Raw genomic sequence first — 17,783 nt, 5'->3', positions numbered from 1 at the left:
CTCCGCCCTTCCGTTGTGGCGTCAGTCCACCCTGGCTGAGCTTTGCAGGCCCGCCTGTGAGTCTGCGGCGCTGGGAAATGGTAGATGGTCATGTCTTCACATCCAGACATTACGTGTTCATTCCCTCATATTTGGATGTGCTGTAACCACAAGACCATAATGTGCTACTGGAACAATAATAGAAGTAAATAATGCTCAGCATTCCCCTGCTATCGCACACCTATCCAGTGTAATCCACTGGAAAATGTGTGTGTTGTGGTTCCTTGTAGCACAGGTTGGTCTATATATTGAATAATAGCATTTTTTTTCTACCAGTTCCTTGTTCCACTTCAGTTTTAGAGCTGTGGATTGAAGGTTGCAGTTGCTGGTATCTGAAATAGATCTGTATGAGGGTGAAAATAGGACACGTACCAACTCCCGCCAGGCTGTCCTTTCCCCCTTCCCCCCCAGTGCTGTGCCTCTGTATCAGAGGCAGCAGTGCTGCGGCAGGTGGGCAGTCAGCTCCAATGGAGCCACCTGCCATCCCCTGTTGCCTCCCACAGAGGCAGCACTGGCGAGGGGGTGGGGGGGGTAGATGGAAGCTGGTGCTTGGGAGGGAGCCAACTTAAAAGCCAGCTGCCCTTCCCCCCCTGCAGTGCTGCTGCCTGGGTGGGAAGCAGCTCTGCAAGAGCTGGCACACATGGAAAGCCAACTTAAAAATTGGCTCCTCCATGTACTGGCTCCCACTTGCTTTCTCCCTTCCCCCGGTAGGGGGAGTGGCTACTGTGGAGCTGGCACCCACCTCTTCCTGCTTCTAATACGGAGGAAGTTGGGAAGGTGCATGTAACCATCAGGAGGATTAAGCAGTGAGCCCAGAATTATCGGTAAATAGGTATACGCTAACATCTCTAGGTGAAAACTATGCATACATTTATACAAGTTAGTATGATAATCATTAAATAATTATCGGGATTATTTGATATTACAAAACATGCGATTGTTGTCCCTTTTCACCTGGTCAGCAGAAAGGGCCCTGATGATATTCCAGTTAGGAATAAAAGTTGAAGGAATCTTGTTTATTAACAGGGAACATACAAAGTCCTGTGATTCTGTAGGTAGAATCAAGAATACTGTACAGTCTCCAAGTCTCTTTAGTCAAATCAGACCCAAAAGCGTGCTCTAGCTTTTTCCAGTCACACTGTACCACATGATCCTGCTTGTCTTTCTTGCTTCTCCTTCCCTCTCTTTTTGTCTGTTTTCTGTGTCTGTCTGATCTCTCTTCTTACTTACATCGCTGCCCAAAACAGCATTCAGCCAAAAGCCTTGAACGAGTTCACATATACCTTCTGTTTCGTGGGGGGCTTCTTCCATTATAGTGGTATTAATTGAAAAATAAATTCACACCTATTTATCTCAATGGGGTTTTAATAACTCAACCTATGACAAGGTTTTACTCAGTTTATAACAGTATTTAGAGGTGAATTTAGATTTTTTTTTGTTGCAATTATCTTTGGTTAATGGGAGCTGCCCTCTGATGGATAGAATGTTGGAGATTTAGAAAGTTTGTGAGAGAGCAATAGGTGGGAGAGTTTGCCAGAGTCCCAAAGATGATTCTTGTGTAAGTTCCAAAAAAGCTCAGAACTTAATTCAAAACTTCAAACAAGACTCAGTTCTCAGAGGTGAAACATTAGCACTAATAGGATGCCTCTGGGTATTGCTAATGAACCTTTTGCCTGCAGGTTCCCAGCTTGAATCTTGCCCAGCTCAGAAGCAATTAAAAGTTGCTCCTATTTAAAAGATGCTTGGTAGTCCCTAGATTAGATGAGTTTGGGGAGTTCCAGTGATGATCTTCTGTATCATTTACCATGTTGCCTGTTCTTCAAATTTTATTGTGAGTCTTTGGTGTAAGTCCTAGTTCCTTGTGTCAGGTGACTTGACAGAATCATTTATACCTGAGAAAAACCTTGAAAATATGACTAAAGTGTATCGGTAAGACTAAAAAATGAGAAAAAAAATCCCAAAATTATCTGAAAATCTCTCATAATTTTAAACTCATTTTTTGTATTTGAGGAACTGACTCAGCTTAGCTATTACACTCTCGGGCAAAGAATGGTAGTAAGGGTATGTCTACACTACCACCCTAGTTCGAACTAGGGTGATTAATGTAGTCATTTGAAGTTGCAAATGAAGCCCGGGATTTAAATATCCCGGGCTTCATTTGCATCTTGCCGGGTGCCGCCATTTTTAAATCCCCGTTAGTGCGGACTCCTTGCCCGCGGCTACACGCGGCACGGAGTAGGTAGTTCGAATTAGGCTTTCTAATTCGAACTACCATTATTGCTCGTGGAACGAGGTGTAACGGTAGTTCGAATTAGAAAGCCTAATTCGAACTACCTACTCAGTGCCGCGTGTAGCAGCGGGCACGGAGTCCGCACTAACGGGGATTTAAAAATGGCGGCGCCCGGCAAGTTGCAAATGAAGCCCGGGATATTTAAATCCCGGGCTTCATTTGCAACTTCGAATGACTACATTAACCACCCTAGTTCGAAGTAGGGTGGTGGTGTAGACATACCCTAAGATATTCAGGGCAGGGGCTGGGAGCTTGTCTGCATAAGGGGTTAATTAGCAACTTTTTGCTGTGTGTCACGTAATGCATAGTGTACAAAATTATATGCCTTCTGACAATGGAAATTACTGTGTACACATAGTGGCAGTTTTTGGTGAGAACTGAGGACATGGTGTTCTCAGAGGTTATCCAATGCTTTTTTGCTTTGCTGTGGAGCAGTGTATTCTGGGGAGTATGTCTTGGCTCTGTCTTTTCTTGTTTGTAAGGCCATCAGAACCTGGAGTTCCATATGTCACTGTTCTGTGTCCTGAGCTGGAGTCTGAGGGTAATTGCCTTTGGGAGCAGGTACGGCAGGGAAGAGTTGTTCTCAGTAGCTTGTATTGTCCAGGAATTGGATAACATGACTGGGTGTTGGTTTGCAATAGTATTGAATTACCAGTATGTGAAGTACTAGGGCACTTTGTCTTTTTATTGCCTCCGGGAGTTGCCTCTGCATATTATTTTTTCCCCATATTGTCTTTGGTAATGGCAGTGCTTTTTGTGGCAACTGTTATGTTGTCCTTTTCCAGTGCCATAATCTCCCAGGAAAGATTTTTGTCACATTGTTTCTCTGTCCTCAAACGCTGTCTCTATCTGCATTTTTCAGTTTTTTGGGTGCGGTCTGTGTTACAATGTCCATGAACATTTCATCATGATTTCTCTCTTTGCTTTGTTAGAAAAGTATGTAATGCCAATGCCTGTCTCGTGTAAAGTGAGAACACTAACCAGACTTCTTTTTCTCTGACTGCTGCCTTAGTAAACATTATGGCTATGTCTACACTGCGCATTGTTGCGCAAGAAGATATGCAAATGAGCTGCCATTTTCTTTTGCGCAAGAAGGAGCTGTCTACACTGCTCCTTCTTGCACAAAAAAACCCGTCTTGCGCAGGAGCCGTTCTTCCTGAAAATAAGCGGCAGAACGGCTCCTGCTCAAGAGGGTTTTTTAGCGCAAGAAGGAGCAGTGTAGACTGCTGCTTCTTGCACAAAAGCCCCTTGTGCAAAAATAGTGTCTCATTAGGTACGCAAATGAGGTGCAGCCAAGAATGCGCAATGTAGACATAGCCTACGTTTTTCTCAAAATAATGTTTTCATTATTTGAATCCAGTACTGCAGGAGGGGGAGGGGGGAAGGATTAGGCTAGTGAGTGGACCGCATGTGTAGCCCTCCATCTCAGTGGGCAGCAAATTTGTCATAATTAAGATGATCTCCTGGGATAAGGCAGTTTTGCTAACAGCATTTACGTACTTAGATTTTGTAGGGTATGCTGATTAAACCATAGTAGCATTTTGATTGGATGCAGAAGGAGCACACAACTCTCACAATCAGTGTTGCATGCAATCAGCAGGCACCTCACTTCATGTACCCTTGCTTTTAAGTGCATGTCACTGATATTCTGAAAATCTTAAGTAGTTAGGGCTTCATCATGAGATCGGCTAAGTATCTGGCTTCTGAGTCTCTACCATTTGGAAAAGGACCATGAGTGATGGAGGGACAAATAGCAGCATGGGCTGATAGCGGGAACAAGGCAGGAAACTGGAACTAATCTTCTAGCACTCGTCCACCTAGAATGGATGTGGCCATTTGGCAACTGGAAAAGAAGCTAGCATAACACTAACATAATTAAAAATATTAAATAAAAAAATTAAATATTAAATTGCAAAAATTAAAATAGATATACATGCCAAGGTGTACTGCATAGGATCTAATTATTCAATCTTGTTTAGGGTCTCAGAACAGGTCCAAGATTTGAACAGGTCCAATTTGCTCAAGGCAGATTGTAGGACTTTTGGAATATTATCACCGCTATTATAATAAGATTGACTACAGGAGCAAACAGACAAAATCTGCTGTGCTCCAGCTTATAAGGAGACAGAACATCTGGTCAACTTGATACCAGAACAGGAGAGGGCACACAAGTAAACAGATGGGTCATCTGGGTAGGATAAGCATTGGAAAATTGCCAATGCAGTTTGTAGCACCATTGCCTACACACGAACAATAGACTGAATTCATGTGATTTGCTGCAAAGTTAGTAAACTTCAAATGAGTCAAGAATTTGTGATAGTGTGCTATAATGAATTGCATCCTGTGTACACATTTTTCCCCAAATCATATTAATTTTATCTTGTTTAAACTCCCCCTGTAAATCAAGTCAGTTTCTTATGTGGCTGAAGAGTGCCAAGCATCTGGAACCTTAATTTTAGTTGGGTCCTCTAGAAAAAGCTCTGACTGTGGGTACCAAAATGAGGTCTTCCTCACTATTATATTGTCACATGAATTAAGAATGGGCTGGAGTTCAGAAATCCAAAATCTTTATTCATCATTTTTTTAGTCCAGGTGATGATTTTTAACCTTTTGAGGTTGGCTACAGTGAGGACCTCTTTGTAAGTATTCAGTTGTGAAAAGGCTAGATGCCTTAACGTTGTAATATGTTAGAGCCTTTCATCTCTAAGGCACCAGTCTTAATCTAGCCCAGATCAGTAGAGAATGAAGTCTGTGCCAGGACCCTCCTAGACTCTTCTGTGCAAGGGGAATGTCTTTCTCCTCTTCAGGAAGGGACCATGTCAGTAAGGGTTTTGTTTCATTTTATTTTATTATTTTTGCTTCTCACTAGTGGGTGGCCCCTGATTTTTCTGTCAGTGGCCCCACACCCAAAAAAGGTTCCCTGCCTCTGCTACATGTGATGTGCTTGGTGGATCTCTTTTCCTGTCCCCACATCACATACTCACCACAGGCTGTGCTCCTAAAGCATTGGTTCTCAAACTTTTTTTTTCTCTCTCTCATGGACCACTTGAAAATTGCTGTCTCAACAGACCACTAAATGATTGTTCTAGATGTTGTTTGTACCATTAGCTAACCAGTGTGAAGTATTTTAGATAAAAGCACTATGTAAAACTCTCTTAATAAACATTTGTTCTATAAATAGCTGCCACAGCCTTGAACGTCCTCCCCATCTCCTTTACTCTCCCCATTGCCCCTACCTACCTCCTATTTCCACCACCTCTCCTTGTCTCCTCCCACTTAACCCCTATCCCCTGCCCTGAAGGCCACCACTTGATCTTACATATGTATCTTCTCCAGGGACTTAGGGAGCCCATGCCTGTGAGCTACTAATCAGGTGGATAGTCCTTCATTTTCTTGTGTACCACTAACCAGGTTTTGGCCATCTGAATGCTCTGCGGATCACAGTTTGAAAACCCCTTAGAGATTCTCTGTTACTATTGAGTAGGGATGGCCTGCCTCCCTTTTGGTAGGTAAATTCTGCTCCCAGCCCTTTTTCATTTACAGGTTGTGGTCTTTGTCATATTGTTTCTCATTTTGCTTTGCCCTCCTTTGGCTTAGATGTCAGGGTGTCCCTCTCCCTTGCACTCCATCTACAGAGTGAACAAGCTGGGGCTTTAGAAAAGGGGTGGGGTAGGGCAAGGGTATCTGGGTTTCAGGTAGATCCTGGATTGACTCAAATTCAAAAAGCAATCTTGTGCTTAAAAAGGTTGGAGACCACTGATGTAGCCCTTTCTGTGCTCCTTCCATTCCCCTCCAATATTTTCCTCCTTTTCTTACATCGCTTTAGCTTGTTTAATATTTTCCCCTCTTATTCATGCACTAAGGCTACAGCAATACTGCCTTTTTCTGTAGAAGAGTATATGCAAATCACGCTCCTACTTGCATATCATCTTCCGATTCTTTTTGGAGAAGAGGTTTTGCCCATAAAAAGCCCCCTCTTTCGCAAGATCCTGTAAACCTCGATTTTTGAGGAATAAGGGATCTTGTGAAAGAGGGTTTTTTCTGACAAATGGCCCTGCCTACACAGGGCCTTTATCTGGAAAACCTCTTCTGCAAAAAGAATCGGAAGAAAATATGCAACTGCAAGCGCAATTTTCATATCCTCTTCTGAAAAAAAAAAAGGCAGGTGTAGCCGTAGCTTTACATTTAGAATGGAACCTAACCTCTAAACTACTGGAGTAGCCCCTGCGTGTTGTTGGCCCATGAAAGAACAGCTTGAGGAACCATAATGATTTTCAGAACAAATCACTGAAAATGCTCTTGAAGACCTGAGTGATAATATAGTTTGAGAACAGAGAAGCATTCTCCAGCTACTTAGCCCAATCTTGAAATTGCTAGTTGCATATATACTTATTTCCATGTTTTGATACACTGAGATATCTACTCCTTTTTTCAGCTTCTTTTAAAAATATACTGTTGTTCTGCCAGTTACCAAAATGACAACACTGGAAAAAAATTCCTTAAAAAAAAAAAGAGGATGGCAGGAGTCTAAACTGTACATATGCAGCTAAACCACCAGATGGCGTGTCATCTGCCACATCTATAGTCACTTGTTATGAAATGACTGGTTAATCTTAATGAGTGAATAAATGTTTACCTGTGTTTACAATACACTTATAGCTTATGAACAATGACTGACAATTGTATTTCATAACTGCTATTCCTTGCTTATCTTCCTACAGGAATACTATAGTGTGGTTGTATTTTCTTTAAGGCTATATTAACTGATTTACATAAAATATGAACTGACCATTTAATATAAATTTATTGATGTGGAATTCTCTGTATGTTATTTAATCTTCAACTTATAAAATTGAAGTTTCATTATAAACCATTAGAAGTGTTACCTTTATAATTTTATATATTTATCAATATGTAACTGTAGTCCTTTCTAAATGTTTAAAAATTAATTCATGCCTTTTTTGGATTTTTTTTTTAGTTTTTTAAACTAATAAGTCAGTCATTTCCCCAGTTACTCTTATTTCTGTCCATTGCCTCTTTCAAGTTCCCACCTCCACACAGTGAATATAAACTGTTTTTGAAAATGGTTTAAATTTGCACTAATATGGCATGGAAGACAGGTATATTATAATTTTTTTTAGGAGGAGGGGAGAAATGGAGCATTATTTTTACTGTATAATCACAGCACATCAGAAGTTCAGTTATCAATTGCCTGGAACAAGGTTTGTCGTCTTCTATAACCAAATTACCAGATGCAGTTTGCCCTCTAATTTGATTTTGGTTGTATGCAGTCATGGTTCCTTCTTTGTTAGTTTCCATTAAAGCAGCTGTATTTGTTACTTGCTAAAGAGATGCTGAATTTTGTTAAACTTTAACCTTTAGAGTTGGTCAGCATTAGCCACAATAGTTATTGTCATTTATTCATTTAATTCTAAGAATTAGAACAGGAAGTTATGCATTCATGGGCTGAAACTGATGCATAATGTTCTATGGTTACTGTCTCTTGAAAATATTACTTTCTCTTTAAATCTAAATCCATAATTAATACTTTAATTTCCATTAATACTCCAAATCTACCATCCTTTTGTTTGTGCAAAGTTGTACTTCCTATTTGTGGGGATGCTTCCTACCAGCTGTCTTTTTCTAATAATGGAAGGGAATTATGTAATACAGTGTACATCTGTATGGATTTTGTTGGAGACATTTAAGATGCTCTTTTCTGTACAGATACATTATTGAAATATAGGATCCAGTCACCTCTTACAGCATCTGTCCAACATAATGAAATTTACAATGCAGTTTACATTAGGAGAGAAATGTGATTATAAAAATTACATTTTTAAAACCTCTTGCATTGAACAAAGATTTTATTTTTTCTGTTTTTCAATAATATATAGTAAAATAAGTGAAGACCCAGGAGCTAGTTATTCTACTCTATTCTGCACTGGCAGTGACTCAGCTGGAGTACTGTGATCTGTTTTAGAGGACTGAATTTACAAAAGATAGACAAATTGGAGAGAGTCCAGAGAAGCACACCAAGCATGATCATTTAGAAAACATGTTTTCTGAGGGAAGATTAAAAGTGTATGTGTTTGAGAGAGAAAAAGATAACAGTCTTCATACAGATTAAGGGCTATTGTAAAATGGACAGCCTTTTCCACTGAAGATAGGGAAAAAAATTGGCTTAATCAGTATGAAAAGACGTTTAGATTTAGAGACTGGGGAAATTCCTAACAATAAGGATAGTTAAGTACTGGACCAGGCATTAATGGCTGTTGTGGCATTTCTGTCATTATAGGATTCTAAGAACAGGATAAACAAACATCTTAGATATACTTGGTCCTGCTTCAGTTGGTGGGCTGAACTTGGTGACCTCTTGCAATCCCTTACAGCCCTATATTTCTATTATTCAAGACAGAAGAAAATTATAACTAGACACTATTATAATACTTTTATTATGAGTACAGGTATCCATGACAAGCAGTAAGCTTTTCTTGAAAATGGTCACAACCAGCAACAGTAAAGTTTTGATAAAAGACAGATCAAGTTTTAAGTTCTGTAAAAATCTCCAAGATACTGAAAATAAACTTGACAGACTTTTTACAAATAATATTCTAAATGCCCCAAATACTTAACAGATTTCAAACATTTAATCAATGTTAAAGGGACACTGTCAAACTCTTAAGCTCAAAATCTGACACACCCCCCCCAAAAAAAACCCATTACCTGAAGGCTTCCCCCTCTCAGACATTTTATATTCAGGATATTATATGCCTAGCAAGTTATTATAAATGAAAACAGGTGCTACTTTAAGACCCACAAAACTATGATTTAGTACTGCAACAGCACCAATATACTATCGATTGTCATGCCCAGACTTTTTTCTGGGTCCACTACTGATTTAGGAAAAATGTCCTTTAACTTAGTGGAAGAAAAAATCTGACAATTATAGATACCTATAGATCAGGGGTGGACAAGATCTGGCCCGACAAGTTATTTGATCTGGCCTGTGGCCTGCTCTGCCCTCAGATTAATCAAAGCCTGGGGGGCTGGGGAGTGTGCAAAGTCATTTGCTGTTCAAAGCGGCTGGTGGCTCCTTCCCCCGACAGGGGTGCAGAGTAAGGATGTTAACTAGCAGTCAATTGACTACTTGACTAGTGGATAGGCATTTCCTCATTCCACCTTTGAAACATACAAGAGCCCCCGGTGGGGCTCTTGTACATTTCAAAGGAGGAATGTGGAACTCCTCCTGTAGCCTGGGGCCAGGGGAAGTCCCACTAATGCTGGGCTGCATGCGGGTGTCAGCTTTGAAATACACAAGAGTCCCCAGTGGAGGCTCTTGTGCATTTCAAAGCAGCAGCACAGCATGGAGCCCGGGGTCAGCGAAGGACTCAAAGTCCCCCACTGACCCCGAGCTCCATGCTGCGCTGCTGCTTCGAAATGCCACATGCAGCCAGGGTCAGCTGCAGACTCTCCAGCTGATCCTGGGGTCTGGCGTGGCCTTTCCATGGAACCTGGGATCAGCTGTGTGGCTACCCCTTTGAAATGCTGAGGCAACATTCAAAGGGGTAGCCCTGCACAGCTGATCCCCAGCTCAGCTGTGAGGGGCTGCCCCTGAGCCCGGGATCAGTTGTGCGGAGCTGTCACTTTCAAGTACCCCCTCTTTCCACCCTTTGCTGCCTCTATCAGAGGCAGCAAGGGGAGAGGGAAATTGAATAGCTGACTATCCGATAAGCATTTATTTATCAGATAGTTGACTAGTCTTTAACAGCCCTAGTGCACAGTGCCTACAGACAGACACCAGCCATTTTGAACAGATTGGCCTGGGGGTGGGGGAGCACGTTCAGTCTCTTCCCCCTGCCAAGGGCGCACGGTAATTAGAGGGAACTGCCCCTTTCTGCCTGAGGCCTGCCCCTTCTTCCTGAGGCCTCACCCCTTCCAGGCGGCCCAGTCCATGACCACCTACTAAAATTCGTGAAGTGGCCCCCTACAAAAATGATTGCCTATTCCTGCTATAGATGCCCTCTAATGCTTGCAAAATACCCCTTGAGGTCAGAATTTAAGGACTCTATAACAGGAAATAATTGATGCTGGAACACTTTTTTTTTTTTTTTTTAAACACAGAAGTATAAAACATGCCTTCTTGGCTATTATTGAATCAAGGAGTCCACAAGCCTCCTTTTTCAACAGCTGGTACAAGCCACCCAGACAATTCAATGTATACCCAAGCTTCTTTGGTAACTACAATATGCTTCTTCAGACATTTTGAATTTTCTGTCTCCCACAACAGTTCAACTGCCAACTTTTCAAAATAATATTTAGACCACAATGAACATGAGGACAAAAGCAGCCACCAGCTGAAAAGAGAAGAGGCCATGATCTGAAGTTTATTTTGTGGCCTTTACTGAGTAATATCTTTTTCAGGCCCACTTTTTACCTCTTTTTTTTCTAGTATTGAAGAAAAGTAGTGACTGGGTTAAATAGCTTCATTTCTGACAGTTAGTTTAGAAGCAACTATCATACACAGTAAACATTTCTAAATAAATGTGTTTTGCCTTCATTAAACCCTATCTGCTGTGCTGCTTTTGAAGTAAAAAGCCATGGGAGGAGAGATGATTTACATAAGACCTTTACTTCCATAATTTTCGGCTAATAGTGCTTATTAAATTTGTGGTTTGCAATGGAAATAGTAATTCTTTCTCCCAACATGTATTTTAGGTCAGAAAGGCCATAGATATTTTCATGAGTGAAGCCCAAAATATAATGTGTTATGGTTCCATAAAACCATCTCTTCATATAAAGTAAACTGCAAACAGAGAAGCAGGTTAATTTTTCAACTCCACTTAAAAATAGTGGATAAAAGAAATTTGCGAAATTGAGAAAAAAATAAATACTTTATCAAACATGGTAGGAAGGTAAAATATATATAAAAATAGACAGTGTCCGTTTAAAATAGTATATATATTATATTTAAATTGTTAAATTATTCACATGTAAACTCACTCATTTAAAATATCACACACTTCAGTTTTTAATGAAGTGATAGTATATCTAAGCAATTTTCACATATGCATTTTATCTGGTTTTGGAACAACAGATACTCAAATGCAATGCACTTTTCCAGAAATCAATTTGTACTGAAGCACTTCATAAACAAATAATAAACAGTTCAAGTTACATTCATTTTAAAAGTAATAAACTAAATGTACTGGATACTGAATTCAGTGCCTATAATAATAGGACATTGGAATGTTACAGTTAGAGCACTAACAGCTAAATTACATTTCAGCCATTAAAAATACACTTTAAACACAAATTGAGCCTTAAATATAATACCATGTAACAAAAAGTTACGTTTCAGGCATGAATGTCAAAGTTTTCGTTTTGGCATATCACATGTATCCATCAGAATCATATAAAAATAAAACATTCCAAATTGCAGTCCAGTAGCATTCATAATCCATGTGCAAACATGCCTTAAAAAACCAAAACAATAGATGGATACATTCGCATAGCTGGAGCTTATTTTTATTTTGTAAGATAGTAAGCAAAATAAGAATCTTCTTGGCTCATTCATTATCAGTCTGCCTTTTCTTTAAGAACACACATCATTTGTTTGCTTTCTATCAATACTAAGTCATCAGCCATTGGGTTTTGTAATAGTTATTAACAAAATGAATTGACATTAAGATGTGACTCTAGAATTTGTCACACGAAGAGCTAAACTTGCAATGGACCTCATGGCACAGGTGGAAACTTTGTGACAAACTCCAGCATTTGAAATGTAGTTGGAAGCTAAACGATACAGCCTTTCAGCTCCAAAGGTGTTAAAATGCCCTGGGAGCACTTTCTCCACAAGACCTCTGTCCACTAATTCTATAAGACGCTCACAAGTTGTGACATAGTCACTTATCTTACTGTAGGGAAGCCAATCAATCATCGATCCATCATAAACAACATCTCCGCTGAACAATATCTTCTGATCTCTGTCATGTAAGCAAATACTTCCTCTTGAATGACCAGGCATATGCATTACAGTCAGCTGTCGGTCACCAAGGTTGATCACGTCCCCTACAGATTTAAATATATTAAGGAAAAATATGTATTTATTATTCATTTTAAGAAAAAAATCAACATGTATTCAGATGCCTGAGCAGGAAACAAATTATATATGCTTTAAAAAGACAAAACATTGTAAAGAAAATGTGGAATAAAACTTCATAGTTCAGATTACCTGTTTAAAAATTAAGAAATGTGGGCAGAAAGAAACATACATTCAAAAAACTCTTATTTCCCAACTTTGGTTCTCCTGCATTTTTAATACCAATGATTTTTGTGCTCTTATCAAAATGTGTTATTTAATTATCACTCTGGATTCAGCCTACCAGGTCCTCCCCAGCACCGTCTCAGACAGCGCTAGTCCCCACTGGCACCGGTGCCTCTGCTTTTGAAATGTACAAGAGCCTTTTGAAATGTACAAGAGCCTTTTGGGGCTCTTGTACACGGCCAAAGCAGAAATGGTACAGGGAGCATAGGGTAAGCAGGGACTCAAGTAGTCCTGGCTCTCTCCATGCTCTCTGCGGCACCCCTCCTTGCTGCCTATATGAGAAGCAGCAAGGAGGGCCGGGGGGAGCCAGTTCCCCCCACCACCATCTCAAGGTGCCACCTACTCCTCCCTCCCCCCATCCATCAGAGGCAGTAGGGCAGGAGATAGGGGACGCTGCTGGGAAGCAGCTGCTGTCTGCAGGAGTCCCAGTGGGGAGCCGGGCTCTTACTACATTTAAAATGCAGAGCAGCAGCACGGGTAGCTCCAGAGCCTGTTCCTGGAGCTACCTCCGCTGCGGCTCTGCACAGCAGTGCTTATCGACTTATTGTATCGACTATGCGATTAGCTAGATAATCACATTAACATACTTAATTCAAAACAGATTAAGAATTTTCCACTATCACCATAACTTTTGGTGAGGGAATAAAATAGCCATTGCATTGAAAGTTTCAAAAGAAGTTCAGGTTGAAGATGTTGAACAAAACAGACCATTCAGCTAATTCAGCATTTGAAAGTTGACGTTCTATTAATTTTTAATAAATCTAGTTAAAGTGTTACAGGTTTAACTACAAGAAAAGGGACTGATATGACTTATTTCAAATACCTCCCTATAAACTGCTGATTAAAAAGAGTGATATTAACTGATTCTAAAGAAAATTCCAGTACCTTCCACAGCCTAAAGGATAGTAATCATGATACAGGACCTTCAAACTGACAATGGTTAAGCTAATTTAATATAAGAAGGATGTGCCAGCATTCATTAGTTGGACTCTTTGGTTTGAAAAGGTTGCCAATTTCCACAAGCATTCAGGGTTTTTTTCTGTGGCCTGAGGTTTGCTCAGCACCCCCCCTCTTCCCCTCCCCCACACATGACCCCATCACTCTCCAGCCTTGAGCCCCCTCCCCAAGGCAGTATCCCCTTCTTTTCTCCCTCCTGCACCCAAATTCCCTCCCAGAGCTTGCATCTCTCATCCTTTCCAACATCCAAATCCCTCATTCCTGCCCCAGAGCCCACACCTCCTCTGTCAACCCAGTAAATGTGAGTAAGGGCTGGGCACCGGACATCAAATGATGGGACAGGGGAATGGGAGGAGGAATGGAGTGGGCAGGGCCTCAAGGAAGGGGTAGGGCCTCAGGGAAGGGATGGGGTAGATCCTAGCTTATCCTGACATTTAAAAAGTGGTCTCGTGTGTAAAAAGTTTGGAGACCACTGGTCTAGCAGTATTACCAACACTTCTACTGCTGACTGGACTCTTAGACATTTAGGGATAAATTAGAGCTAAATAACAGCACAGAACACTGACAGTCAGGACCAGTGGCTGTAAATAAGCTTTATGGAACTGTGAGAAACTTGGCTATATCCATAAGTGAGCATTCAACTAACTAAAATCATGCTGGACCAGAGAATGCCAGACTAGAGAGGTTGGACCTGTACCTTTTCCAGTGGTTCTGAAGAATGAATGAATCCCCAATCCTTCCCCTCTTTAGCCAGGCCTTCTTTCACCCATCCCCAATGCTGGTCAGCTGGAGGGAGGAACTTCTCCAACTTGAGGCAAAGTTAATGCCCCAATCTCCAATTTATCCTTTCACGGAGGAGATTCAATATGACAGGGCAAATATTCAAAGATATTTTAGTTCTCTCAAACAAACTTAATAAAGAAGACTCTTTAGTTGACAAAATGCAAAACAATTGGAAAATGCATGTAAAGTAAGACACACGAAATACAAATGAACCTAGATAGGAGTCAAATAAAATTAAATAATGGCTCTGGTAACCAGCTAGCACAGCAGAAATGAAGCTACAGGTATGTGCCTGTAATCAAGACTAAATTCCCACTAAACTGCAGGAGTACACAGAGGCTCAGGACTGCAGCGGAGAGATACTTTCCCCAAGCCTTGAAGCTGTCAGGGCTGGTGGAGAAGAGGAGGGCCCCTTGACACTGGCCCCAGTGCAGAAACCATAAATAAGACAGCTCTGGCTACTAGGTGGGGGACCACAGAACTCTGTATTCTTCTGCCTCTGCCCTGCTGGTGGGAACAACATATGCAGTGAACTGTAGAGCATCATGACCAACCACCACGATATCTTCTAGCCACTTCTGCAGCACAGCTCAGTGCCCCATGACAAGCAGACACCAGGCAGTCTGCTTTAGCACTGCTGCCCTGGTAATCCTAAGCCCCAACCCCTGCCCTGCCCTGAGCATCCACCAACACAGAGCCACCTCCTGCATCCCAAACCCCTCATCCCTGGCCTCACCCCAAAGCTCACACCTACAGCTCAGCCTGTACCCCTCCTGCACCCCAACCCCCAGTCCTGAGCTCCTGCCCAAACATGGAGCCCCACCCCCTGCATCCTAACCCCTTCAACTCCATTCCTTCCCTAGAGCCCACACTCCAGCCAAAGCACTCTTACTTACTCATGCACCCCCACCCTTAGGCCTGAGCCCCCTCCCACACTCAGAACTCCTTGGTCCCATTCCCTCCACATGAATTTTGTTATGTGCACCACTGTGAAGATGTGTTACATCACCTCCACATTAAGGATGTTAAAATGGTAATTTAACTAGTCGATAGGCATATTCCTCCTTTGAAATGCACAAAAGTCCCCAGGGGAGCTGTTGTGCTTTTCAAAACGGAAGCACCTGCAGAGCCTGGGGTCAGCGGGGGACTCAGAGTCCCCCATTGACCCCCGGGCTCCATGCGGCTCTGCCGCTTTGAAATGCCACACAGCTCTGCTCAACATTTCAAAGTGGCAGCACTGCCATTTTGAAATAGAGGCAACAAAGAGGAGACACTATCTCAGTGGTCCCCAACGCGGTGCCCACGGGCGCCATGGCACCCACCGACAACCTGGACCGGCCCTGCCCCCGGCACATGGGAGGCGCCGGCCCTAGGCGCACGACACGCACCGGCGCTGGGTGCGCGGCACTCGGGTGGCTCCAGCCCCGGGGCACATGAGGGTGCTCAGGCGCGCAGTGTTCGAGCGGCGCCGGTGCCGGCCCCAGGCGTGTGGCTCGGGCGGCAGCACCGGCCCCGGGCACAAGGCGCTCGGGCAGCCCCAGCCCCGGCCCTAGGGCACACGCCGGCGCCAGGTGCAAGGGCATCCCAGTCCCCTGGCGTGCCCCCGGACGTGCGGCCCCGCCCCCAGGCGCTCAGCGCGTGAGTGGCCCCACCTCCCGGGCGCCCGGGAGCCTCTAAAGGTTGGGGACCACTGCTCTGATAGAGACAGCGAGGGGAGGGGAGGAATCGACTAGTCGACTTGATTATCTGATAAACATTTGCTTATCGAATAATCGACTAGTCCTTAACATCCTTACTGTAGAGAGGGCTGCAACATGAAAAATTCAGGGACTACTAGTTTAGCCACTTAAACTAAACTAGTAGGAGGGTCATATACTCATCTTAAACATTTCTAATCTGTAGTTAATGGCATATAAGGAAGAGCTCAAAGTTTCAGTATTCCCACAGCCTTGCTTTTTATACAATTTTAACTCTACAAATACCTCCTTCGCAGAGTTTAGAAACATTACCTAAATTGCTACATTGGGCAGGGGTGCATGTATATTTGTTTTAGCAATTAAAACACACTGCCCTACTTCAGTGAAAGAACCAAGTAATTTTAAAGTGTTTTATTGTTGCAACTATTCCAGGCTGGCCTTTTTAGTTAATATTTTACCATAAATAAAAAGTTATAATTTCTTATATACTTTATACAGCATTAAAATGAGAACAGATTACAATCACTTGAGGAACTGGAAAAAAATAATATCCAGCTCTCTCAGAAACCTTCATAATTAAAATACAATAAGATTGCATAGCACAGTTCCTTTTATTCTGTTCAAGAACTGCCTGGGAATTAAATCCAATTAGATCTCCAGTCTTCCTACATTTTTACAAAACTAGGCAATTTGTTTTGTTTTACATTTGCTATTAGCATTAAGAAAGACCCGTCATTTCACAGTAACTAAATACTTTATTTGCAGAAATGATAAGTAGCTCTACTACTCAGTAGGCTGAACTATGAAACTCAAAAACCCCCCCATGTTTTCAGATATTTAGCAGTTCCTTTTCTTGTGGTTAGATTCCATTTTCTTACAGAATGACAATTGTAGTCCAACTAGCATCAGTGTGTAGCTCACTGCCAAAATCATAACTAGCAACACAGTAGATTTGAAACCTTATGTTTTACTTCACATTCTCTATCAGTTTTCTTAGTTTTTTTCCTTCCTCAATATCAAATAATTGGTTAAGATCCAAAATTTATTGGTCAAATAGTCAAGGTCCAGTCTCCAGAGAAAATACTAAACTAATAACTGAAGTAAGTAGCAAATAAAAATATTTTGAAGGTTGTTCTGAAGCAGGAATGTCAAACAGGCATCTGGCGGGCGGCCGCATGCGGCCTGATCTAAATTTTTTGTGGCCTGCCACTACATTTTTCTAAAAGAATAAAATGCGGCCCACTGGCCACTCGGAGCACGTGGCCAAGTGTAGATCACAGCCGGCCAGCCAGCTGCTTTACGCATGGTACCCAGCACATACTCATTGCTGTCCGGGCCGCTCTGCGCTCCAGCAACTGCTCATGGCCACTGTGCTGCTTGGCACATGGCACCCAGCACATACTCATGGCTGGCCAGCCACTCTGCACAGGCATCAAGCGCCTGCTCACAGATGGCCGCTGTGCTCACACCTCCCCAGCACCTGAGGAAGAAGTGTGTGGCAGTGGCGACACGATGGCTCCGGGACCCAGGTATCAGGTTGGGGAGAGGGGTGTAGGAGCCTTGGAGTGCCTGGCTCTGGGAAAGGGGGGAGGCATTGGATTAGAGTAGGGGAGGACTCTGGTGGAGTAGAGGGGGATTGAGTTAGAACGGGGGTATGGGAGTTCCTGGCTCTGGGGGAAAGGAGGGGGAT

The 17,783-nt window shown here is 42.3% G+C and overlaps 1 protein-coding gene across 1 annotated transcript in view; it reads right to left on the bottom strand.

Annotated features, from left to right (window-relative positions):
- Positions 1 to 8,754: 8,754 nt before the first annotated feature.
- MBLAC2 (metallo-beta-lactamase domain containing 2) overlaps positions 8,755 to 17,783 on the bottom strand; it is a 13,426-nt gene continuing 4,397 nt past the window's right edge. The window contains exon 2 of the mRNA XM_075932163.1: positions 8,755 to 12,400. Coding sequence (XP_075788278.1) covers positions 12,015 to 12,400 — 386 coding nt within the window. The 3' untranslated portion in view covers positions 8,755 to 12,014. The remainder of the gene's footprint in view (positions 12,401 to 17,783) is intronic.

This window comes from Pelodiscus sinensis, chromosome 6 (assembly GCF_049634645.1).
Source record: "Pelodiscus sinensis isolate JC-2024 chromosome 6, ASM4963464v1, whole genome shotgun sequence".
Lineage (NCBI taxonomy): Eukaryota > Metazoa > Chordata > Testudines > Trionychidae > Pelodiscus > Pelodiscus sinensis.
The sequence above is the reverse complement of the archived record's forward strand: the minus strand, read 5'-3'. Positions and strand labels throughout refer to the sequence as shown.